Source organism: Anoplopoma fimbria, chromosome 21, assembly GCF_027596085.1.
Source record: "Anoplopoma fimbria isolate UVic2021 breed Golden Eagle Sablefish chromosome 21, Afim_UVic_2022, whole genome shotgun sequence".
In the NCBI taxonomy this organism is placed as follows: domain Eukaryota; kingdom Metazoa; phylum Chordata; class Actinopteri; order Perciformes; family Anoplopomatidae; genus Anoplopoma; species Anoplopoma fimbria.
In genome coordinates this window covers 539,503-563,250 of record NC_072469.1, presented here as the reverse complement: position 1 = coordinate 563,250, position 23,748 = coordinate 539,503, and the positions used below count along the sequence as shown (strand labels likewise).

General features: G+C 48.7%; 2 protein-coding genes across 2 annotated transcripts in view; one reads left to right on the top strand and one right to left on the bottom strand.

Annotated features, from left to right (window-relative positions):
- The window catches only part of lama1 (laminin, alpha 1), a 28,133-nt gene extending 18,751 nt beyond the window's left edge, over positions 1–9,382 (top strand). The window contains exons 40-64 of the mRNA XM_054622597.1: positions 70–233; positions 304–436; positions 566–668; positions 783–899; positions 1,009–1,191; positions 1,271–1,425; positions 2,251–2,394; positions 2,497–2,630; positions 2,795–2,948; positions 3,063–3,187; positions 4,020–4,170; positions 4,255–4,399; positions 5,079–5,220; positions 5,307–5,421; positions 5,959–6,126; positions 6,237–6,388; positions 6,479–6,673; positions 6,767–6,950; positions 7,174–7,280; positions 7,405–7,594; positions 7,777–7,926; positions 8,105–8,258; positions 8,433–8,566; positions 8,687–8,900; positions 9,096–9,382. Coding sequence (XP_054478572.1) covers positions 70–233; positions 304–436; positions 566–668; positions 783–899; positions 1,009–1,191; positions 1,271–1,425; positions 2,251–2,394; positions 2,497–2,630; positions 2,795–2,948; positions 3,063–3,187; positions 4,020–4,170; positions 4,255–4,399; positions 5,079–5,220; positions 5,307–5,421; positions 5,959–6,126; positions 6,237–6,388; positions 6,479–6,673; positions 6,767–6,950; positions 7,174–7,280; positions 7,405–7,594; positions 7,777–7,926; positions 8,105–8,258; positions 8,433–8,566; positions 8,687–8,900; positions 9,096–9,253 — 3,771 coding nt within the window. The 3' untranslated portion in view covers positions 9,254–9,382. The remainder of the gene's footprint in view (positions 1–69; positions 234–303; positions 437–565; positions 669–782; positions 900–1,008; positions 1,192–1,270; positions 1,426–2,250; positions 2,395–2,496; positions 2,631–2,794; positions 2,949–3,062; positions 3,188–4,019; positions 4,171–4,254; positions 4,400–5,078; positions 5,221–5,306; positions 5,422–5,958; positions 6,127–6,236; positions 6,389–6,478; positions 6,674–6,766; positions 6,951–7,173; positions 7,281–7,404; positions 7,595–7,776; positions 7,927–8,104; positions 8,259–8,432; positions 8,567–8,686; positions 8,901–9,095) is intronic.
- A 477-nt stretch (positions 9,383–9,859) lies between these two features.
- Positions 9,860–23,748, bottom strand: part of LOC129110421 (protein 4.1-like) — an 18,766-nt gene continuing 4,877 nt past the window's right edge. The window contains 19 exon segments of the mRNA XM_054622499.1: positions 9,860–11,061; positions 11,571–11,692; positions 12,268–12,348; positions 12,586–12,684; positions 12,880–12,924; positions 14,236–14,313; positions 14,734–14,829; positions 16,617–17,072; positions 17,524–17,721; positions 17,793–17,822; positions 17,948–17,995; positions 19,224–19,304; positions 19,307–19,353; positions 19,556–19,660; positions 21,025–21,108; positions 21,660–21,835; positions 21,929–22,026; positions 22,226–22,378; positions 23,093–23,137. Of these exon segments, the coding sequence (XP_054478474.1) occupies positions 11,582–11,692; positions 12,268–12,348; positions 12,586–12,684; positions 12,880–12,924; positions 14,236–14,313; positions 14,734–14,829; positions 16,617–17,072; positions 17,524–17,721; positions 17,793–17,822; positions 17,948–17,995; positions 19,224–19,304; positions 19,307–19,353; positions 19,556–19,660; positions 21,025–21,108; positions 21,660–21,835; positions 21,929–22,026; positions 22,226–22,378; positions 23,093–23,137 (2,031 nt within the window). The 3' untranslated portion in view covers positions 9,860–11,061; positions 11,571–11,581.

Below are 23,748 nucleotides of genomic sequence, written 5' to 3'. Positions count from 1 at the left end.
TAAAGATAATAATGTTATTGATATGAATCACGAGCGTGTGGTATTAATACGTTAACCCTGGTGGTGCAGCGGGTGGAGGAGTTCAGCGGTCAGTTGGATCAGTGGCGCCCCCTGCTGAGGAAACAGGTGGACGCTCTGGTTGTTGGACTGAAGATGACCGACGCTCTGGAGATCGTTTACCGTGCAGAAGGCCACGCCCACCTGCTGGAGAGCCACGCCCACTCCATGCACAGGTAACTGGTTGTGTGTGTGTGTGTGTGTGTGTTGCAGTGACGTAGAATTCAAACTGTTCTCCTCCATCAGCTCTCTGGCGTCGGTGTGCAAGATGAACGGCAGCCGATTGACTCAGCTGGACAGTGACATCACAGAACGAGTTGACTCCGCCCGGCGGGTTGCTTTGATCGCCCACAGCTCCGCCTACCTCGCTCTCAACATGGTGAGTGTGTGTGTGATAAACACGTGATCATGACCTCACAGAGTCGTCTGCGTCTGATTGGTCGTTGACGTCACATGTCGTCTCAGTGGAACGAACTAACGTGAGCTCTGGTGTGTTTGTTTGTTTCAGACCGTCCAATCAGAGCAGCTGCTGCTAGAAGAGGGCGGAGCCAAACTGAAGGTCAGCTCTGCTGTTCTAGAAGGAAGTCGACGGATCAACAAGACGGCTGAAGGTTTGAGTCTTTTTCTTCTTCTGTGGTGCTTTAATGGCGACCAGCTGTTTATAGATACTTTATTAATATTCAGTCAGTTTCCAGAAGTTCAGTTTCTGTCCGTCTGTCTCACAGAACTGCAGCTGAACGTCTCCATGGTAACCAGCAGACTGGGATTGGTCAGAGACAGCATCTACAACTGCAGCCTCCTCATCCGTCAGCCAATCAGAGAGCTGCACAGCCTCCCTAACGGTGAGACTTGTTAGGCTCCGCCCCCTCCAACACTGAAGAATTAATGTATTGATGTATTGATGTATTGATTTATTGATTTATTGATGTATTGATTGTTGTCTTCCATCAGCGTCGTCCACGGCGCTGCAGCAGGCTCGCCTCCAGGCTGCAGCTGCACGCTCCGGCCTGCAGGAGGCGCTGCAGCGGCTGCACAGGCTTGGGCTGCAGCTGCAGGATTCTTCTTCTGTGGTGGAAAACACCAACGACACAGTGAGGGAGACGAACACGCTGGTGACTCACACACACAGCGCAGGTCAGTCAGCGCACATGACCAGATCAGAGACCACCAGGAGATCCACGGGGGTAACACTTCCTGTTTCCTGTGTTTTCAGCCAATGAGGCGCAGCGTAAGCTGGAGGAGGCGGAGCATCGCACGGTGCGTCTGATGGAGCGGATAAAGCCGCTGAGCATGCTGGGAGAAACGCTGAGCAGGAACCTGTCTGACATCAGAGAGCTGATCGATCAGGCCAGAAGACAAGCAGCCTCGGTACGTAAACACACTGATGAAGATGATGATGATGAAGATGATGGTGATGATGGTGATGTGATGATGGTGATGATGATGATGGTGATGATGATGATGGTGGTGATGATGATGATGATGATGATGATGATGATGATGGTGATGATGGTGATGATGATGATGATGATGATGGTGATGATGATGATGATGATGATGGTGATGATGATGATGATGATGATGATGATGATGATGATGATGATGATGGTGATGATGATGATGATGATGATGATGATGATGATGGTGATGATGATGATGATGATGATGATGGTGATGATGATGATGATGATGATGATGATGATGTGGTGATGATGATGATGATGATGATGATGGTGATGATGATGGTGATGGTGATGGTGATGATGATGATGATGGTGATGATGATGATGATGGTGATGATGATGATGATGATGATGATGATGATGGTGATGATGATGATGATGATGATGATGATGATGATGGTGGTGATGATGATGATGATGATGATGATGATGGTGATGATGATGATGATGGTGATGATGGTGATGATGATGATGATGATGATGATGGTGATGGTGATGATGATGATGGTGATGATGATGATGATGGTGGTGGTGATGATGGTGATGATGATGGTGATGGTGATGGTGATGATGATGATGATGATGATGATGATGATGATGATGATGATGATGATGATGATGGATGATGATGATGATGTGATGATGATGGTGATGATGATGATGATGGTGATGATGATGATGATGATGGTGGTGATGATGATGATGATGATGGTGATGGTGGTCTCCTCAGATCAAGGTGGCGGTTCAGGCGGACAGAGACTGCGTTCGTTCCTACAGACCTCAGATCGAGTCGAGTAACTTCAACACTCTGAGTCTGATCCTGAAGACGTCCAGTCCAGACAACCTGCTCTTCTACCTGGGCAGCAACACCACGGTAACCACGGCAACACTCACACACACACCTCCTGTCTGTCCTCCTGTCTGTCCTCCTGTCTGTCCTCCTCTAACTCCTCTTTCTCTGACTCTGTGCTCTCAGGCGGACGTCCTGGCCGTAGAGATGCATGCTGGGAAGGTGTCTCTGCTGTGGGACGCGGGCTCAGGCAGCAGCAGACTGGAGTTTCCTGGACTGGACATCACCAACAACAGGTGGACCAGAATCAACGTGACCCGGTAAGGACACACCTGCTCATGTGTCACATGATCTAGCATTACAGTACTAGTATCACAGTAGTAGTATTACAGTATTACAGTACTAGTACTACATGCTGATCTTCCAATCGTCATGTGATGATGTCATGTGATGATGTCATGTGATGATGTCATGGTGTCCTCAGGTTCGGGGCCCACGCGTCTCTCTCCGTCCACCAGCTGGACTCGGAGACGGCTCCGTTGCCCGCGGTAACGGCGACATCACCGGGACCGTCCCGAGTCCTAGACATCGACAGGAACACCGTGATCCACATCGGCGGACTGGGATCTCACACCCAGGTAACACACACACACACACTCATCAGGTGTTCAGGTGTGTGTGCAGGTGAACAGGTGCTAACCGTGTGTGTGTGTGTGTGTGTGTGTGTGTGTGTGTGTGTGTGTGTGTGTCAGAGCCCTGCTGCGCTGCGGTCCTCCACCTTCAAGGGATGTGTTGGTGAAGCGTCTCTCAACGAGAGGAACATCGGTCTGTGGAGCTACGACAGCAGGGAGGGGGAGTGTGGAGGCTGCTTCAGCAGGTAGGAGGCCACCGGGGGGAGGAGCTCAGGTGTGCTGCCTCACCTGTGAGGACACTCACTGAGGACTGCAGGGTTCCTGTCGGCCTTTTCCAATGAGACTTCTGAATAAAACATGTCTGACCGTCTCTTCCTGTCTGTCTCTCTACCTGTCTGTCTGTTTACACCTGTGTGTCTGCTTCCCCCTGTCTGTCTCTACCTCTCTACTTGTCTGTCTCCCTACCTGTCTGTTTGTTTCCACCCGTCTGTCTCTACCTGTCTATATCTCTACCTGTATTTCTCTACCTGTCTGTCTCTCCACCTGTCTGTCTGTCTCCACCTGTCTGTCTAACCTGTCTGTCTCTACGTGTCCATCTCTACCTGTCGGTCTCCACCTGTCTGTCTCCCTACCTGTCTGCCTGTTTCCACCCGTCTGTCTCTCCCTCTCTGTCTCCACCTGTCTGTCCAACCTGTCTGTCTAACCTGTCTGTCTCTACCTGTCCATCTCTACCTGTCTGTCTCTACCTGTCCATCTCTACCTGTCCATCTCTACCTGTCTGTCTCTACCTGTCCATCTCTACCTGTCCATCTCTACCTGTCCGTCTCTACCTGTCTGTCTCTACCTGTCTGTCTCTACCTGTCCGTCTCTACCTGTCCATCTCTACCTGTCCGTCTCTACCTGTCTGTCTCTACCTGTCTGTCTCTACCTGTCCGTCTCTACCTGTCCATCTCTACCTGTCCGTATCACCTGACTGTTTCATCTGTCTGTATCACCTGACTGTTTCATCTGTCTGTCTCACATGTCTATCTCCACCTGTCTGTCTCTACCTGACTGTTTCATCTGTCTGTCTCTCAGTCCCCAGGCAGAGGAGACCTCCTTCCACTTTGATGGATCTGGGTTCTCATTGGTCCAGAAGTCTCTGAGAGCGACCTCCACCTCCATCGTCCTGCTGTTTAAGACGCTGTCGCCGGGCGGATTACTGCTCTACCTGGCCTCCAACAACACTGTACGACACATGCACACTCACACACTGACTGATGAAGCTCTTATTGTGAAGCAGATACATGACCTCACTTCCTGTCTCCTACAGAGGGACTTCCTGTCCATGGAGCTGGTGGAGGGGCGTGTCCGTCTGACCTTTGACCTGGGCTCAGGTGCTCTGATCCTGACCTCCAACAGGAAGTACAACACCGGAGTCTGGTACAAGATCACTCTGCAGAGGAGCAAACGCAAAGGTACTGCTACTAATACTACTACTGTTAGAGTACTGCAATACTACTGTTAGAGTACTGCAATACTACTGTTAGAGTACTGCAATACTACTGTTAGAGTCTGGTACACGATCACACTGCAGAGGAGCAAAGCCAAAGGTACTACTGCTGTTACTGCAGTGTTTGGTAGTTATAATACTGCTATTGAGTACAATTACTGCAGTGTTTGGTAGTACTGATACTGCAGTGTTAAGTAGTATTAATACCACAGTGTTAAGTAGTACTGATACCACAGTGTTTGGTAGTACTGATACCACAGTGTTAAGTAGTACTGATACCACAGTGTTTGGTAGTACTAATACCACAGTGTTTGGTAGTACTGATACCACAGTGTTTGGTAGTACTGATACCACAGTGTTAAGTAGTACTGATACCACAGTGTTTGGTAGTACTGATACCACAGTGTTTGGTAGTACTGATACCACAGTGTTTGGTAGTACTGATACCACAGTGTTTGGTAGTACTGATACCACAGTGTTTGGTAGTACTGATACCACAGTGTTTGGTAGTACTGATACCACAGTGTTTGGTAGTACTGATACCACAGTGTTTGGTAGTACTGATACCACAGTGTTTGGTAGTACTGATACCACAGTGTTTGGTAGTACTGATGTTCCTCCATTGTGCTGCTGTTTGTTTCCAGGTTACCTGTCCATCATGGCAGCCGACCAATCATCAGACAAGGAGGTGTTGGAGGCGGAGTCTCCGGGGACGGCCTCCGACCTGAACCGCTCCGACCTGGACCCGATCTACATTGGAGGACTTCCTGCCTCTAGACCAATCAGGTAAGTCTGTGACGTCACCAGGTGAAGATGATGTCACAGCTGTGTTCCGTGCTAACCCTGTCCTCACCTGTCCATGTGGTTGCTAGGCGACAGGTGGTCTCCAGGTCGTACGTGGGCTGCATAAAGAACGTGGAGATCGCCCGGTCCAACTTCGACCTGCTGAGAGACGCGTTCGGAGTCAGGAAGGGCTGCATCCTCGAGGTAAGTCCCTCCCACAGCACACCTATCTATCCATCATCCAATCAATGACTTCTACCACTCAGGCCCCGCCCACCGACGGAGTCCCTCAGGACTCCATTTTGGGCCCCTCCGTCTTTTCATTGGTGCCTTTAGGGTCAATGTTTGATAAACTTAATAATCGTTGTTTAACAGACGACAAACAAATGTATCTGCCTAAAAGACAGTAAAGATTTAATGTACAAAGAGATGAAACCTGGATGATGTAAACGTTCTCAATATTAATGAAAATAAGAAATCTGTTGCTCACAGCTCATAATTCATCTCTAATATCTATTTTATATTAATGTGAAAACATCTCCTTCAAACTACTGGATTTATTCTAGTTTATCACCAACACTACATTTTACAGATTACATGTGAACTCATTTTCACTGACGGAGCCTGAACACATCATAATGTAACTGAACTGAACCTCTGTACGTTAGCCGTTAGCGATCAGCGATATCTTGTCGTGTTTATTGTTTTATTCATGACTTCGGTTGTTTTTTCTTCGATCAGGCCGTCAGGAGCGTGTCGGTGCTCGGAGGCTTCGTTCAGATCGCTCCTCCATCACTCGGTCAGGAGGCGGAGCTTCTCTTCTCCTTCTCCACCAACAACCAATCAGGAGTCCTGCTGGCTCTCCTCGGCGACGAGCGAACACAGAGACAGGTGAAACAGGTGAGACAGGTGAGACAGGCAGGTCATGTGACACACCTGTTCACCAGGTGTAACTGGGACCATCGTGTGACCGTGATTGTCTAATCTGTGTGTGTGTGTGTGTGTGTGTGTGTTTGCAGCACTTCCTGTCGGTCCGCCTGGTCTCAGGTGCGATGGAGGCGGAGCTTGGTGAGGTGGGCGGGGCTACTCGTAGGGTGATGGTGGTGAAACCGGATGGAGGATCCTTCAGTGACGGAACGAAACACTCTGTGATCATCACCATCAACAGGAAGTAGGTGTTACCATGGAAACAGACATCCAACTGTCTCACCTGAGTGATTTTATAGAGTTTTGATTGACACATTACCTGTCTGTCTCTCAGGTCTCTGTCCGTGCAGGTGGATGAGGAACACCTGAAGTCTGTCTCTCTGTCGCCGGGCGGATTGTCTCGTTTGTCTCCAGCCTCCTTCTTCATTGGTGGGCTGCCATCGGGGGAGGAGTCTCGTCTGCCAATGAGATTACAGGATATGTCCAGGAGTTTCAGAGGCTGCATCCAACACCTGGTGGTGGGCGGAGCGTAAGTGTTTTACACACACACACACACACATTGACACACACAGTTTTCTGTCCCTCTGATTGGTTAACTGTTTTGATTGGCGTCTCCATCCAGGTTAGTCGACCTATCAGGAGCTGTGAGGTACGAGGGGGCGGAGCTTGACAGCTGCTTATTGGAGGAGAAGGTAGGGGGGGCGGTGCTGCCTGATGACCAGGATGTAGAACCAACTCCTGACCCCGCCCACCTGCCTTTAGCCCCGCCCACATACTTGAGTGCCTTGACACCTGGAGCTCTAACGGTAATCAATATGTTTGTTATTCATTGTTTCTAATAGTTTTAAATACATCTAATATTGATCATTTATTTCTGGTCATTGTGAGAAAAAATATGTTTACACTTTATTGATCATTGGTTGTTGAAGGTAACTGATCAGTATTGATGATTATTGTTGGCTGTTAAACTTTTAATTGTTATTGATAACTGGTCACTGATTATTGGTTATTGATCTGTGTGTGACGCAGTGTGTGTCGGAGGCGGAGCCAACCTTCCTGACGTCAGCAGTGCAGTTTGGTTCGTCCAAACACAGTCACATGACCTTCATCATCACCCCCAACACTGTCAAAAGAAGGTGAGTCCCCATGACACGATGGGGGCGGGGCTACATACTGATGTGGGCGGGGTTATATCAAGAGAGGGCGTGGCTACAGTCGTCGTTCTCCGTCTGACTCTGCTGTGTCTCTCTTCGTCCCCAGCGTGTCGGTGAGGTTGTCGGTTCGAAGCCGCGCTCTGGACGGGTTGATCTTCCTCCTCTCTGACTCCAAACAGATGGACTTCGTCGTCCTCAAACTGACCGCAGGGAGACTGACGATGTCAGCTGACCTGGGCAAAGGCCCCGCCTCCATCTCCTCTTCTGTCGCCGTTAACGACGGAGAGTGGCACACTGTGAGTAAATCTACTCTAACAAACACACACATCTGAGCACAATATAAGCTACCAGAATAAAAGGTGATGTCCCTCTAAACCATGTCCACACACTCAGGTAGTCCCTGCTTGCTCTTGGATTTGAGAGAGATCTGATCATGAACATATTAAAGCCGTGTTTATTTGAACTCTTTCTCTCTCAGGTGACCGGTGAGGTCAGCCGGCGGTCGGTGTCCGTGTCGGTCGACGGTTCGAGTCCGGACTCTGTGTCGGTCAAAGGCAACCAGCTGGACGTGGACACCAGACTCTACCTGGGAGGACTGCCTCACACTCACACCACCAGGAGGATCAATGTGGGACATGTTCACTTCTTAATCCACCAGTAACACAGAGTGTTATAAATATGAAATATAAACCTGTCACCATCAGTCAGGAGAGGGAAACAATCACCAAGGTGTCTCTGGTTGCCGTAGCGACCACCTGACCACCCTGTCCTTCCTGTAACCCGGCTCTCTTCTCTCCGTCTCTCAGGTCAGCACCAGTTTTCCAGGTTGCATTCGCTCCCTCAGTCTGAACGGCGCCATGTTGGATCTGTCCAAGCCGGCCTCGCAGCACGAGGTCACTTCCTGTTTCACCAACGACCAGACAGGAAGTTACTTTAACGGCAGTGGACACGCCGCCCTCAGTGAGCCCAACGCAAAGACCGAAAATATAAAACCTGATTTAATCTGATCACGTGGTCCGAGTATTCATCTGTGTGTGTGTGTGTGTGTGTGTGTGTGTGTGTGTGTGTGTGTGTGTGTGTGTGTGTGTGTGTGTGTGTGTGTGTGTGTGTGTGTGTGTGTGTGTGTGTGTTCAGTGCGTGACGGTTATAAGGTCGGCTCTGACGTGTCGGTGTCTCTGGAGTTTCGAACGAGCCAATCAGAGGGAGTGTTTCTGGGAATCAGCAGTGCGAAGGTGGACGCCATCGGACTTGAGATGATCAACGGACAGGTGAGCAGAGATTTACCTGTGTGTGTGTGTGTGTGTGTGTGTGTGTGTGTGTGTGTGTGTGTGTGTGTGTGTGTGTGTGTGTGTGTGTGTGAGACATATTAACTGTGTGTATCTCCTCAGGTGGTGTTTAACGTGAATAACGGGGCGGGGCGTGTGTCGGTGCGTTCGGTTGGTCACATGTTGTGTGATGGACGGTGGCACCGCCTACTGGCCAGAAAAACCAAACACACCCTGAGTCTGAGTGTAGATGGGCGGAGTTACACCACCAACAACCCTTACCCACAATCCACCTCTGCTGAGACCAACAACCCTGTTTACCTGGGAGGCTTTCCAGGTGAGAAACGGGTCAATGACAGGTGATTCAAACGTTACAACGGGTCTTAATGACCGACACTAACCTGTCTCTCTCTACCTGTCTCCCTCTCTCTCTACCTGTCTCTCTACCTGTCACCCTCTCTCTCTACTTCTCTCTCTACCTGTCACCCTCTCTCTCTACCTCTCTCTCTACCTGTCACCCTCTCTGATACAGTCGGGGTGAAACAGAACTGCCTGTCGATCAGCTCCAGGTTCAGAGGTTGCCTGAGGAACCTGCGGCTCGTTAAATCTCACCTGAGTGACGTTCTGGACCTGAGCTCCGCCCACTTCCTGTTGGGAGTCACTCCTAACTCGTGTCCTGTTGCCCAGTAACACCCAACCGGGCTCTGATTGGTCCGCAGTCAAGCAGGACAAAGGATTGTTAATGTTGTTAAAGTGAAAGTAAAGAGTCTGTTAGATGATGATCACTTCCTGCTTCACTTTGACGTTCTGTAACTTTGATCCAACTGTTTCTTCATGAATCATTAAAGATGATCTGAAAATACTTTTTATTGGCTGTAAAGGATAATTTTATTTCATTCTGAAATTACTTTTGTTAACTGACTTTAAACCAACTGGTCCAAGGACATCTGTTAAGTCTCGAAGAGACGTTTACGTGCTGGGAGCCAACAGGAAGTCCTCATACATCCCAGGGAGCAACTTTCATAAGAATCAATGAGGCTCCATCTGGAAACTATCAGCTTCTTCTAAGAGGCCTGAAACCTTTTTGTTCAGATGACTAGTCGTCATTCACTCACTGTCATATATAAAACATTAATGCTTTGTTGAAAAGTAAATCCAGCTCAAGTTCAAGAACCCTGAATCATCACTCACATCTACGCTTCAACTCTTTAAATATTTCAAGCATTTTCCTGCTGAAAGAATAAAAAGACAGAAAGTCGGATCATTTATTAATCATTTTATTCGAGTTAGGTGGGGAAAGATACATTCAGTAAGTTTTAATTTATCATGAAGAAAATAAAACACTTGGGGAGTCGTCAGTGTGTACAGTGACACTTAGGTGAGTAGTTAGTCTGTGAAGGGACCCCTGGGGGAGTGGTCAGTGTGTACAGTGACATATGGGGGAGTGGTCAGTGTGTACAGTGACATATGGGGGAGTGGTCAGTGTGTACAGTGACATATGGGGGAGTGGTCAGTCTGGTACTTGTCACCTGGGGGAGTGGTCAGTCTGGGCTTACATACAAACACAGATCAATAAATAAATACATAGACAGGTGAATAAAATAATTCATAACAAGGGTTTCCATGGCAAGATGAAAGAATGGCACATTACTATTGCATTATGGGTAAATAGAGAGCTGATTTTACAGTGGGTGGTTACAGTGCTAGCAATCATGCTATTGTACATTTGAATTAGATCCATTACCTCACCAGGTAAGACAGGTCCGCCAGGTGACCTCACAAGGTGACACAGGTGAGGTTTTTATTACAGAACTTTCAGATGTGATACAAACTGATTACTGAATATTACATAAGGCTGCTGTCTCTCTGTCTCACAATCAGGAGCAAATATACCTGAGTCAACCAGCCAATCAGATGTCTGCTTTAACCTTTCGGGGTCTCAGATGTGTGTGTGTGGGGGGGGCGGGGCTTGTTTAAATAGGAGGTAAATGCAGCAGCAGGACAATTTTTGGTGTTTATTTTTATGGTGAAAGTTCATTTGAAGTTGACTGGCTCTGGTTGCTATGGAAACATGTTGATGGCGTCACAGCAGTGCCACCTGTCTGTCTCTCCCCTGTCTGTCTCTCACCTGTCTGTCTCTCACCTGTCAGTGTTGAATAAATATTTTATTCCTGACTGAAAATGCCATCGTGAAGCCTTTAACTAGATCTAATCAAACTAATGAACTAATGCTAACTGTTCTGAAGCAATCGCAGCCTTTGGCCCCGCCCCCGGTCAGACAGACAGGTGCTGCTGTGTGTGTATGTACAGGTGTACATGCATATGTGTGTGTGTGTGTGTGTGTGTGTGTGTGTGTGTGTGTGTGTGTGTGTGTGTGTGTGTGTGTGTAAATCCTCAGTTCCATTGATGTCCACTGGGTGTCGCTGAAAAGTGTCTACAGTTGTCCCTGGAGTCTGGACTCCAACTCCCATAATGCAGCAGAGGCTTCCCATTCAGTCCTGAAAGAAAGACAGACTCAGCTGTGAGACAAACTTCAAAACTTAAGTAGAGATATTCTAAATGGGAAATTCATTTAGGACGTTTTCTCTTTTTTTTTCTTGTGTAGAATTAATGAACACTGTCACAAGAAATGATCCTTGAATCCTTAAGATAGGAAGGATAAAACATGCTCATGCTAGTTAGCATAGCACAACAAGTTTCAAAGCATTAACCAGACTGCTAGCATAGCATAGCATGTTAACAGTTTCTGATTCTGTCCAGTGAAGACAAGAGTGTGTTCAGGTGGATAGGAGGGGGCGGGGCCAATCAGAAGATTCCCTTCTCTTCCTGTGTTCTCTGGTACAATCAGAACCTCTGAGCTCCTGTGTTTTGTCGGTGTTTGTCTCTCCTGGTCAAACTTCATGTTCCTGAACACAACCATTTGTGTAAAACATGCAAAAACCATGTTATGAACGCTGCCATGCACCAGCCAACCAATCAGCATCCAGCACGGGACTCCACCTGTTACCTGTGATGTCACTAATCGATCACATGATCAGGAGAGACCTCTGTTTCTTTATGGACAACGACTCGTGTGACTGACAGCTCAGGATGCTGCAGCCTTGCCTCGCTGAGCACATCGGCCAGAGCCTTAAAGAGAGACACCGGGATCAGAACCTGGTCCAGGATGATGCTGGGTCAGGACTAACCCAGGACTGACCAGCCCCAGGTCTGTCCTGGGTTAGTCCAGGTAAGTAAAGGTCTGTCCTGGGTTAGTCCTGGTACGTATTGGTCTGTCCTGGGTTAATCCAGGTAAGTAAAGGTCTGTCCTGGGTTAGTCCTGGTACGTAAAGGTCTGTCCTGGGTTAGTCCTGGTACGTAAAGGTCTGTCCTGGGTTAGTCCTGGTACGTAAAGGTCTGTCCTGGGTTAGTCCTGGTACGTAAAGGTCTGTCCTGGGTTAGTCCTGGTACGTATTGGTCTGTCCTGAGTTAGTCCTGGTACGTAAAGGTCTGTCCTGGGTTAGTCCTGGTACGTAAAGGTCTGTCCTGGGTTAGTCCTGGTACGTAAAGGTCTGTCCTGGGTTAGTCCTGGTCTGTCCTGGGTTAGTCCTGGTACGTATTGGTCTGTCCTGGGTTAATCCAGGTATCTATTGGATAATTCCTTTTTCTAAAGCTGTTTTCTGTGTTCAGTCATCTTTACAAAGGGGAGTTCTATTTCCACTCACCTGGTCGTGGTCGATTTCTGTGTCTCCAGAAATCACGATTCTCTTCTCGATTCTGGTTTCTGAAATGCCGCCTTTTACCGTCTGAAGAAACAGAGACAGAGAAACTCTTCACCTCTTCTGTCTCCTGATGGGTGAAACAGTTATATATGGTGTGTTACCTTGGTGATGTGTGTGGTGGTTTTGGTTACGGTGTGTTACCTTGGTGGTGTGTGTGGTGGTTTTGGTTGTTGTTAGTTACCTTGGTGGTGTGTGTGGTGGTTTTGGTTACGGTGTGTTACCTTGGTGGTGTGTGTGGTGGTTTTGGTTACGGTGTGTTACCTTGGTGATGTGTGTGGTGGTGGTAGTGTTGGAGGTCTCAGCAGTGAAGGTCTGGGAGCTCAGCAGTAAACCGGTAGGAGGATCAGAGTCTGTGCGGCTCTGAAACATTCACATCAAATACAGAGAAGCTACATTTACTGGAGGTGGTTCTGGTGGCAGCTTGTGTCATTTCATAAAAGTGAACTCAACAAATACATTCTATGATAAAAGGTATGTTTATTATCTTTCATTCATCATTAATCCATTAATGGTGGTAAAGCCCTTCTCTTATACTGTATCACATTCTGTCCTCACCCCTGGAGCTTCATATGTGAGAGTCTTCCTCATCACTGGGACCTCCTGACAGACACAGAGAGGAAACATTCACACATTTATCACCTCACACATATGTTGTTCATATTAATCACAGCTGATGTTTAATCTGTAAATATCCAGAGAAGCTTTCATAATGTTCCGTCTGCTGGTTCGCTCGCCCTTTAACATGAAGATCAGCTTACCAACATGTTAGAAGAGACGTTTGACATCCGGGGCAGGTTTAACCGGGGCAGGTTTAACCGGGGCAGGTTTAACTGGGACAGGTTTAACTGGGACAGGTTTAACTGGGGCAGGAGTCAGTGGGACAGGTTTAACTGGGACAGGTTTAACTGGGACAGGTTTAACTGGGACAGGTTTAACTGGGGCAGGTTTAACTGGGACAGGTTTAACTGGGGCAGGAGTCAGTGGGACAGGTTTAACTGGGACAGGTTTAACTGGGGCAGGAGTCAGTGGGGCAGGTTTAACTGGGGCAGGTTTAACCGGGGCAGGAGTCAGTGGGGCAGGTTTAACTGGGACAGGTTTAACTGGGACAGGAGTCAGTGGGGCAGGTTTAACTGGGGCAGGAGTCAGTGGGGCAGGTTTAACTGGGGCAGGAGTCAGTGGGGCAGGTTTAAAGGAGGAGTCAGTGGGGCAGGTTTGGAGTCAGTGGGGCAGGTTTAACTGGGGCAGGAGTCTCAGGTTTAAACCAGGTTTGATCCTGTTACCTCCTGCAAAGGTTTGGACTCATCATCGTCATCACTGCTGTCGGACAGCTGCTTCTGATTGGCCGAGTGGGGGGAGCGCCCTGAGGTGGGGGGCTAAAGAGGGAGGAGGGGAGTTTTCTCCGAAGCTCCACTCTCCCTCGACCTCCCCGTCAGAGTCATCGGAGTCCTGGTCATCGTGGTAACGCCGAGACCCCAGAACAGAATGGGGTCTGGTGCCGGGGCTGCTGTTAACCTCCATGGTAGCTTCCTCCTGCTCACCGTGGCTAACTGCAAAGTTAGCGTTAATGCTATCCTGATTAGCATCGTTAGCATCTGGGCTCTGAGCCTGTCTGACGGCCGCCTCCATGGCTTCCTCCACAGCTGCCTGTGCTACCACGCTGATAGCATCCTCGCTAGTGTCGCTAGCATCGCCATCGCTAGCCGGGCTACTCGGCTCGTCGTCGCTGACGTCGTAGTAGCTAACCTCACGTCTATGTGCTGGACTATTAGCCTGGTTAGCATCATTAGCATTGCGAGTGTCATCAACACTAGCCCATTGCTCTGTGACATCATCAGCATGCGTCATGCAGGCCCCCGGTGGAGGGGGCGGGGGGTTAGTTGGCGGCGGGCCAACAAGGTTTCTTAATGCTACCTGAGGCTGGTCCGCCATTGGCTGGTCCTGGTCACATGGCTCCGTCATCAGGAACACCGTCTCCACCTTCTCTGACGTCTGAAACAGAGTGAAGACAGAAACGGTTCAAGGCCGGCCCACCAAACGTCTACTTCTTCTTCAAATGTTCTTTATTGAGAGGACATGAAACTGTTCTGGAGTCTGATGTCTGATCAACATTATGAACGCTTCCTTCACTCAGAGTCACATGACTCATGAGTTACAGCTCCGTGACCAATCAGGGTTTCACAGGTACTGAGGTATGGAATTCACCAGGGTGACAGACAGGTACACAGACAGGTAGACAGACAGGTACACAGACAGGTAGACAGACAGGTAGACAGACAGGTAGACAGACAGGTAGACAGATAGGGAGATAGACAGGTAGACAGATAGGGAGATAGACAGGTAGACAGACAGGTAGACAGACAGGTAGACAGACAGGTAGACAGACAGGTAGACAGACAGGTAGACAGGCACCTTCAGCAGGTTGTGTTCTTTGAAGGTGTTTTGTTCTCTGGCTGAGGTCAGCAGAGCGGTGAGCTCAGGAGACATTTCATCAAATGTAGGTTTAGGCTGCACACACACACACACACACACACACACACACACACACACGCACACGCACACGCACACACACAAACAAAGGTTAGAAAGACAGACAGGTAAATTAAAGAGAGACACTTCAGATCTTTGATTTGCAGACATCTCGAAAAATAAATAATTAAATTAGATGAAAATGTTTTATTCTAATTAGAAACTGACAGCCATGCAGGGGGCGTGGTCAGATAGCATATGGGCGTGGCCAGAGAGGGCGTGTAGCAGAGATTTGTTAGTAATTAGTCTGTAATTACTAACCAATGGAATTTAAAACAGGTTTCATGGTTTTCAGTCGACATTTAAATATATGAAACATTATAGTTTCTATTGTGTTCTACTGTGATCTACTGTGTTCTACTGTGATCTACTGTGTTCTACTGTGTTCTACTGTGATCTACTGTGTTCTACTGTGATCTACTGTGATCTACTGTGATCTACTGTGATCTACTGTGATCTACTGTGATCTACTGTGATCTACTGTGTTCTACTGTGATCTACTGTGTTCTACTGTGTTCTACTGTGTTCTACTGTGATCTACTGTGTTCTACTGTGATCTACTGTGATCTACTGTGTTCTACTGTGTTCTACTGTGTTCTACTGTGATCTACTGTGTTCTACTGTGATCTACTGTGTTCTACTGTGTTCTACTGTGTTCTACTGTGATCTACTGTGATCTACTGTGTTCTACTGTGATCTACTGTGTTCTACTGTGATCTACTGTGTTCTACTGTGATCTACTGTGATCTACTGTGTTCTACTGTGATCTACTGTGTTCTACTGTGATCTACTGTGTTCTACTGTGATCTACTGTGTTCTACTGTGATCTACTGTGTTCTACTGTGATCTACTGTGTTCTACTGTGATCTACTGTGTTCTACTGTGTTATACTGTGATCTACTGTGTTCTACTGTGGAGTAGTACTGTGGATATTTGAAACTGTCCCAAAATGATAATAACTTTCTAAACTTAGTAGTTGTAAAAGTTAGAAAAAAATAAAATAAATCATCTCTGTGTTTAATAAACATTATTATATGAGTTAGTATCTTCTCTTCTGTCAGTCACATAATAAAAACAAAGACCTGTAACAGCTTCTCTTATAATGTAGATATAGATAATAACATGATAATAGCTGATTATTAAAATACCTCCAGAGAGAAACCAGTCAAAGGTCAACAGACAGGAAGTGAAGAGCCATAAAATAAAAGAGCAGCCAATCAAATAAACCCAGAAAACAGGAGAAAAAGAACAACAAGAATAAGATCTGCTGGTTTGAACCCTTCTGACTGATGGAGGAGCAGAAACAAAATGGTGTCTGGGAGGAGGTGAAGGGAGAAGCAGAGGAGTTTAAACTGAACACTGCAGCTCCACACTGCCTCCTAGTGGACAGACTGTCTACTGCAGCTCCACACTGCCTCCTAGTGGACAGACTGTCTACTGCAGCTCCACACTGCCTCCTAGTGGACAGACTGTCTACTGCAGCTCCACACTGCCTCCTAGTGGACAGACTGTGTGTCTACTTCAGGACACCCTGAAAACTGCAGGACAAACGGCCTCTCTCTGGACTCACTGCTCACTGTTAGACACACTGCCTCCTGCTGGACGCTGAACTAACTGCATCAGAATGATCTCAGATGTTTAGTCAGAGCTGAAGTGTTCAGTTTGACTTCCTGTCGGCCCTGCGAGGGTTAACGTGTCGCTGCCGGGTCGCCCTGTGCTCCTCATGCTTGTTTCCATGCCGACCACCAACCAGCCAATCAGCATACCAGTCTGGCCATGGAGGGCGACGTCCTGACTGTCAGGTGACCCGGTGAGGGGGCGGGGCTTAGACTCCGCTCAACCAGAGGGGATTTAGGAGGAAGGAGGGGGGTCAAAGGTGAGATCACAGAGGCTCCGCCTCCTCTGTGGTCATCCCTACTGATGACATCACTGCTGAAGCCGCTGACACCGGGTGGCGGTTCTGACGGTGAGGTCGGCGTCTTCACCTCCCGTATGGTGATCAACGGTCCCCTTGTGATGACATCATCAGCGGTGGACAGTGGGATGATTCTGACCTGCCTGCCCATCTCAGTACTCGCTGTTGTCATGGTGACCTGTGAGCTGCCGTCTGTTATCGTCATGGTAACAACCTTTCCTGAGGCTGTGTCGTAGCTCCGCCCCACAGTGAAGCTCTTCTCTCTGATTGGCTGAGGATGAGCTTGGTTCGCTATGAACCCGCCCTCCTGGAGCGCACAGGTGATCAACATCAAACACACACAGACTGTTTAACCAATCATGTGACAGGTGAGGAGGACAGGTGAGCTCAGTAACACCTGTTTGTGTTTGACTGACAGCCGAGTGGACCTACCTCTGCTGAGCTGCTGTCCAGTGGGAGGGCCTGAGAGACAGACAGAGAGACAGACAGGCAGACAGACAGACAGACAGGCAGACAGACAGGGAGACAGACAGGCAGACAGACAGACAGACAGACAGACAGACAGACAGACAGTTACATGGTGTTTTTTTCCTCTTCTTCACTTCCAGACCCAGGAGTAACTGCTGTGTGTGTGTGTGTGTGTGTGTGTGTGTGTGTGTGTGTGTGTGTGTGTGTGTGTGTGTGTGTGTGTGTGTGTGTGTGCGTGTGCGTGTGTCTGTGTCTGTGTGTGTGTGTGTGTGTGTTGATGGTCTCCTCACCTCGTCTGGTTCCAGTGGTTCGATCATCGGGGAGTCGTCGACTCGTCGTAGAGGAGAGGAGGCCAGACGTTTCTCCCACTCCGTCATCCCTCCTCCTCCTCCTCCTCCTCCTCCTCCTCCTCCCTCTAAGAAGGAGCGTCTCAGAGCGCTGATGGTGCTCTGAGGCTTCTGCTCCTCCTCCGGACTCCCCAGCGTCTCCTGGAGACAGAAACAAACTGAGTCCCTGTCAGGAGAGGAGACCATGATCCAGAACAATGGAACCAGTTTACCTGAGTCCTCAAGTCTTCATCCTGGTCAGACTGTCAGACAGACAGGCAAACAGACAGACAGAGAGAGACAGAGAGAGAGACAGGTTGTTGTTAGAGTTTCCATCCACAGACAGGTGTCAGTTATGTTTGAGTTGTAATGTAAGTATCCCTCAGACCTCGGTGGCGGTCAGATCTCCGTCCACGGCCGTATCCGTCAGCTCCGTCTGCAAACACACACAGGACCTCATCACCTCCTCTGCTTTATATAGGATATATGTGAGACAGGTGAGGCAGGGGAGACAGGGGAGAGAGGGGAGAGAGGGGAGACAGGGGAGACAGGGGAGACAGGGGAGACAGGTGAGAGAGGGGAGACAGGTGAGACAGGTGAGACAGGTGAGAGAGGTGAGAGAGGGGAGACAGATGAGAGAGGGGAGACAGGTGAGAGAGGTGAGACAGGGGAGAGAGGGGAGAGAGGGGAGACAGGGGAGACAGGTGAGAGAGGTGAGAGAGGTGAGACAGGGGAGAGAGGGGAGAGAGGGGAGACAGGGGAGACAGGTGAGAGAGGGGAGACAGGTGAGACAGGTGAGAGAGGGGAGACAGGTGAGACAGGTGAGACAGGTGAGAGAGGTGAGAGAGGGGAGACAGATGAGAGAGGGGAGACAGGTGAGAGAGGTGAGACAGGGGAGAGAGGGAGAGAGGGGAGACAGGTGAGACAGGTGAGACAGGGGAGAGAGGTGAGACAGGGGAGAGAGGGGAGACAGGTGAGACAGGTGAGACAGGTGAGAGAGGTGAGGGGGAGGCAGGGGAGAGAGGTGAGAGAGGGGAGACAGGTGAGAGAGGGGAGACAGGTGAGACAGGTGAGACAGGTGAGAGAGGGGAGAGAGGTGAGACAGGTGAGACAGGTGAGAGGGGAGGGTGAGACAGGTGAGACAGGTGAGAGAGGGGAGACAGGTGAGACAGGTGAGAGAGGGAGACAGGTGAGAGAGGGGAGACAGGTGAGACAGGTGAGAGAGGGGAGGCAGGGGAGAGAGGGTGAGACAGGTGAGACAGGTGAGAGAGGGGAGACAGGTGAGAGGGGAGACAGGTGAGACAGGTGAGACAGGTGAGAGAGGGGAGGCAGGTGAGAGAGGGGAGACAGGTGAGACAGGTGAGACAGGTGAGAGAGGGGAGACAGGTGAGAGAGGGGAGACAGGTGAGAGAGGGGAGACAGGTGAGACAGGTGAGACAGGTGAGAGAGGGGAGACAGGTGAGAGAGGGGAGACAGGTGAGACAGGTGAGAGAGGGGAGGCAGGTGAGAGAGGGGAGACAGGTGAGACAGGTGAGACAGGTGGAGGGGGAGACAGGTGAGACAGGTGAGAGAGGGGAGGCAGGTGAGAGAGGGGAGACAGGTGAGACAGGTGAGAGAGGGGAGGCAGGGGAGAGGGTGAGACAGGTGAGACAGGTGTTTGTTACCTTGGTTTCCTGCTTCTGAGGAGTTGGAGGACTTTGCTGAGAAATCTCTGTCGCTCTGGTCTCTCCTCCTCCTCCTCCTCCTCCTCCTCCTCCTGCTGCACCTCCTCCTCCACCACCAGCACCTCCTCAACTAGGAGATAGGAGACAAAGAAGCAAGGAGAGGAGACAAGGGAACGAGGAGACAGGAAGAGGAGACAACAAAGAGACAAGGAAACAAGAAGACGAGGAGGAGAGAAGGAAACAAAGAAACAAGAAGAGATAGAAGGGGGTGTGGTTTAGTGCTTCAGTCACATGGTCTACTGTCTCTCCTCTGATTGGTCGTTTTTCTGTACCTTTCTCTGCCCTCCTCTCTTCAATCAACCTCTCAGGCGTTACCGTGGTGATGAGGTCACTGACGGCGATGGCTTTGGACGCTCCGTACAGCCCGGCGCCCATATCTACACACACACACACACACATACACACACACACACACACACACACACACACGCACACACACACAAACACACGCACACATACACACACACACGCATACACACACACGCACACACACACAAACACACGCACATACACACACACACGCATACACAAACACACACACAAACACACACACACACACAAACAAACACGCACACACACACACACACACACACACACACTGTGATGTCAACAACAACAATCATAATAACCATAGCAACCATCAGCCAGCAGCTGTAGCAGTAACCATGGCGATCACTGTTCATATGTTCATCGGCAGCAAAGCCGATGAACATATCACCCAATCAGCGCTCAGGGAGCATGCAAGGCAGCCCGGGCCAATCAGCCAATCAGCATTCAGAACCACCACAAAGCCATGACCACGCGGCCATGCTAACAGCGCTAACGACGCAGAAAAAGTTCACAAACATAACAATGCTAATTATGCTCATAATGCTAATTTAAGAGAGTCAGACCTACTTCCTGTCAAGCTCAAAGAAAAACAACTGACGGATAGAAAGGGGCGGAGCTTAAGAAGAATGTAGACGAAGCCACGCAAAACCAATTTTTCACGCGATGCAATTATTTGCAAAGTTGTGAATTTACAACGGACGACAATGAGTTATTTACGAGTTAAATTTTTATTGTGTAATTTGCGTGCCGCTTTGCTAAAAGCCTGTGTTAAAGCTGCATTCTCTCCACTGTCCACCAGGGGGCGACTCCTCTGGTTGTATAGAAGTCTATGAGAAAATGACTCTACTTCTCTCTTGATTTATTCCCTCAGTAAACATTGTAAACATGAGTTTATGGTCTCAATCTCTAGTTTCAAGTCTTCTTCAATACAGCATGATGTTCATTTAGTAAATGATGCTCCATTTAGAGTCAAACAGACCATAAAGCAGGGGATGCTTTAGGGCGGGGCTACACACTGATTGACAGGTCTCTAACACGTCGTTGTTTTTAACCGTTTCATTTGTTTTCACTTCATCAAAGTTAATTCTAACATTTAAAACGTCTTATTTCTGACTTCACGTCTGATCGTGTTATTGGCGACAGGATGGAGGTCTGACTTCATGTGATGACATCACCAGAAACACAAGAGCTGATTGGACAGAAATAAACACAGCTGATCACAGATGTGTCTGAATGAAGCAGAGCTCATTCAGCCAATCAGTAAGCAGCATTCGCTCACACGCTGAGGGAAGTGAAGCATTCAGAGCTGTGGCCAATCACAGAGCAGTACTACTACAGTACTACTACAGTACTACTACAGTACTACTACAGTACTACTACAGTGCAGTGTTACTGCAGTGATGAGCTCTACCTGAGTGTGTATCACCGTTGGCTTTGGGGGACGGTTTGATGGCTGGGGAGCCAATCAGAGAGGACGTGGGCGTGGCCCTCGGATCTGAGGACCAATCAAAGCTCTAGTCACAAGACAAAGCTGGACTCCTGAACCTGAACCCCCAAAACCTGAACCCCCAAAACCTGGTACAGACAGCACTTCTGGTACTAAAACTACTGGAACCAGTGCGACCAGTACTTCTACTACTGGAACCAGTGTGACCAGTACTTCTACTACTGGAACCAGTGTGACCAGTACTTCTACGACTGGAACCAGAACTACAATAACAGAGACCAGGAATACTACAACTGGGACAAGAACTACTACTGGGACCATTACCAGTACTACCAATGAGATGAGGACAACCACCATGACCAGTATTGCTGCTCATATTAGCGACTGTGGCTCAGGTGGTAGAGCGGGTCGTGGCGGTTCGATCCCTTCTCCACATGTCCAGGAGTCCTTAAGCGAGACCCTATGTTTCCTCCGCGGGCCCCTCACAGGAGACCACTGCCCCTAATGCTTATGATGGCTCAAATGAAGGGTCAAAGTTCAGTACTTTATTCACTATCAGGACCAGGACTAGCTCAGCACTGTGTGATCAGTATGAGTACCTCCATCCAGGCTGCGGCTCAGAATGTTCCTCTTGCTGATGCATCGTGGGAAATTGGGTGCAGGTCTGGAGATCTGAGAGCTGGCTCTGCGGCTCTGCATCTGAGTCCGACCGCTGTAGCGAAACTTTGAACCCAGAGATAGAAACTTCTTAGGCGTCTCCTCTGGAGACATCAACCTGAGAGACAGACAAGGACGAGAGAGACAGAAGGTTTAGTCATTTTACGTTAAGTCATTTCACAAAAATCGGGACATTGAACACATCACTGACCTGAAGAAGGAGTGATGCTCCACACACACTTTCCACAGTCGTTTAGCTGCTCTGTGGTTCAGCAGCTTGAAGCCAATGGTGGACTCAAACTGGTCAAACTGGGGACAGAGACATAAACTGGTCAAACTGTGTTTCATGATTTCTAGTGAAACGTGTCTCCAGTCTCTGATCAGCTGACCTGTATTTATTTATCTCTCTGTCTTCTTCTGTGGTGTGTGTGTGTGTGTGTGTGTGTGTGTGTGTGTGTGTGTGTGTGTGTGTGTGTGTGTGTGTGTGTGTGTGTGTGTGTCGTCTCACCTCTCCAGGTCGGATCTTGATGTAGAAGTTGTTCCTTTTGTACGAGATCTTCAGGATCTTCGGCCACGAGAATCTGTTGATCCTCAGTCGGTCTCTGTAGACCAGCAGACCGCTACTGCACACGCCCAGCATGATGGCCACGCCCTCCGAGTCCTGCACACACACACACACACACACACACACACACACACACACACACACACACACACACACACACACACACACACACACACACACACACACACACATCATGGACTCATGAATGACTACACTGGATCGGGTCCTTTGAGTATGAACGAGTCTCATCGATCATCCCATAATGATCAACTCCCTAATGTTTACAGTTTTGTATTTGACCTCTGACCTCTGCACTTCCTGTCTGTCTCTCTCTGTCAGCCATGAGTTCCAAATCTAGAACTTTTACTTTCAGTACAACTGTTACATTACAGCAAAGCTCTTCATATTACATATATATATAACATGGCACCTTGACCTTTGACCCTCTGGCTCATATATCTGATATCAGAGACCAAAGAGACTGTCTGTCTGAAACCTAAACCATTAAAACTATGACGTTTGATTGACATCCTAATGGGGTTTAATGGTTTCTGGCAGTTTGATGAATGAGTTCGATGGTTGCAGTGCATTCTGGGTATTCTGGGAACAGGAGCAGAGTGTGAAGTGAAAATGTTTTCTGAGCTGAATGAACAGAATCAGAAGAAGAGGAATAAAGGACACACTGATGACATGAAGGTGTGTGAACACACACACACACACACACACACACACACACACACACACACACACACACACACACACACACACACACACACACACACACACTCACACACTCACACACAGTCTTACCTCTGACTGAGCTGAAGGCAAACAGTCAAAGCGACTTCCTACCATCTACTCCGTTCAGACAGACGAAACAAACAGAGAAGAAGAACAGCTGGTCGACGTGAGCGAATCAAACACATCAGCAGCGCTGCGTTCAATGTTCCTCCAGAACATCGGACATTCAAACTGCACAACGGGACACATTGGTGCAGAAAACAGAGAGTGGCTTGTGATGGACGTTCGGACCTAAAGGATGCTGGTTTGTGATCAGGATGTAGGGGGGACGCTGTCATGACGACTCAGTCTGTTCATCTTCACCTCTGATGACCTCATTGTTACTATGAGGTCAGAACCAGAAGCTTCCTGGTTTCTGTAGTCTCGGTTTGGACCAATCAGGGTTCAGAATGAGTGAAGAGTCTTAAACTACTGGAGGAGCTCTTCATTCTGTTCATCAATGTGATGAATATGAATATTATGTCCTATCAGAGAACGTCTGCACACATTAATATAATAAACACATGTAGTTATGTCAGATCTGGAGCAGGGATTCATCTCCAGTGTTTCATGTAATATCATCTATCGATCCGTGAACTGAGCTCTGATTGGTCAGGAGGCGGAGCGTTTATCTCAAACACCAGCTGCTCCATCAGCATCCGTTACCGTGGTGATCTACCAGGTAA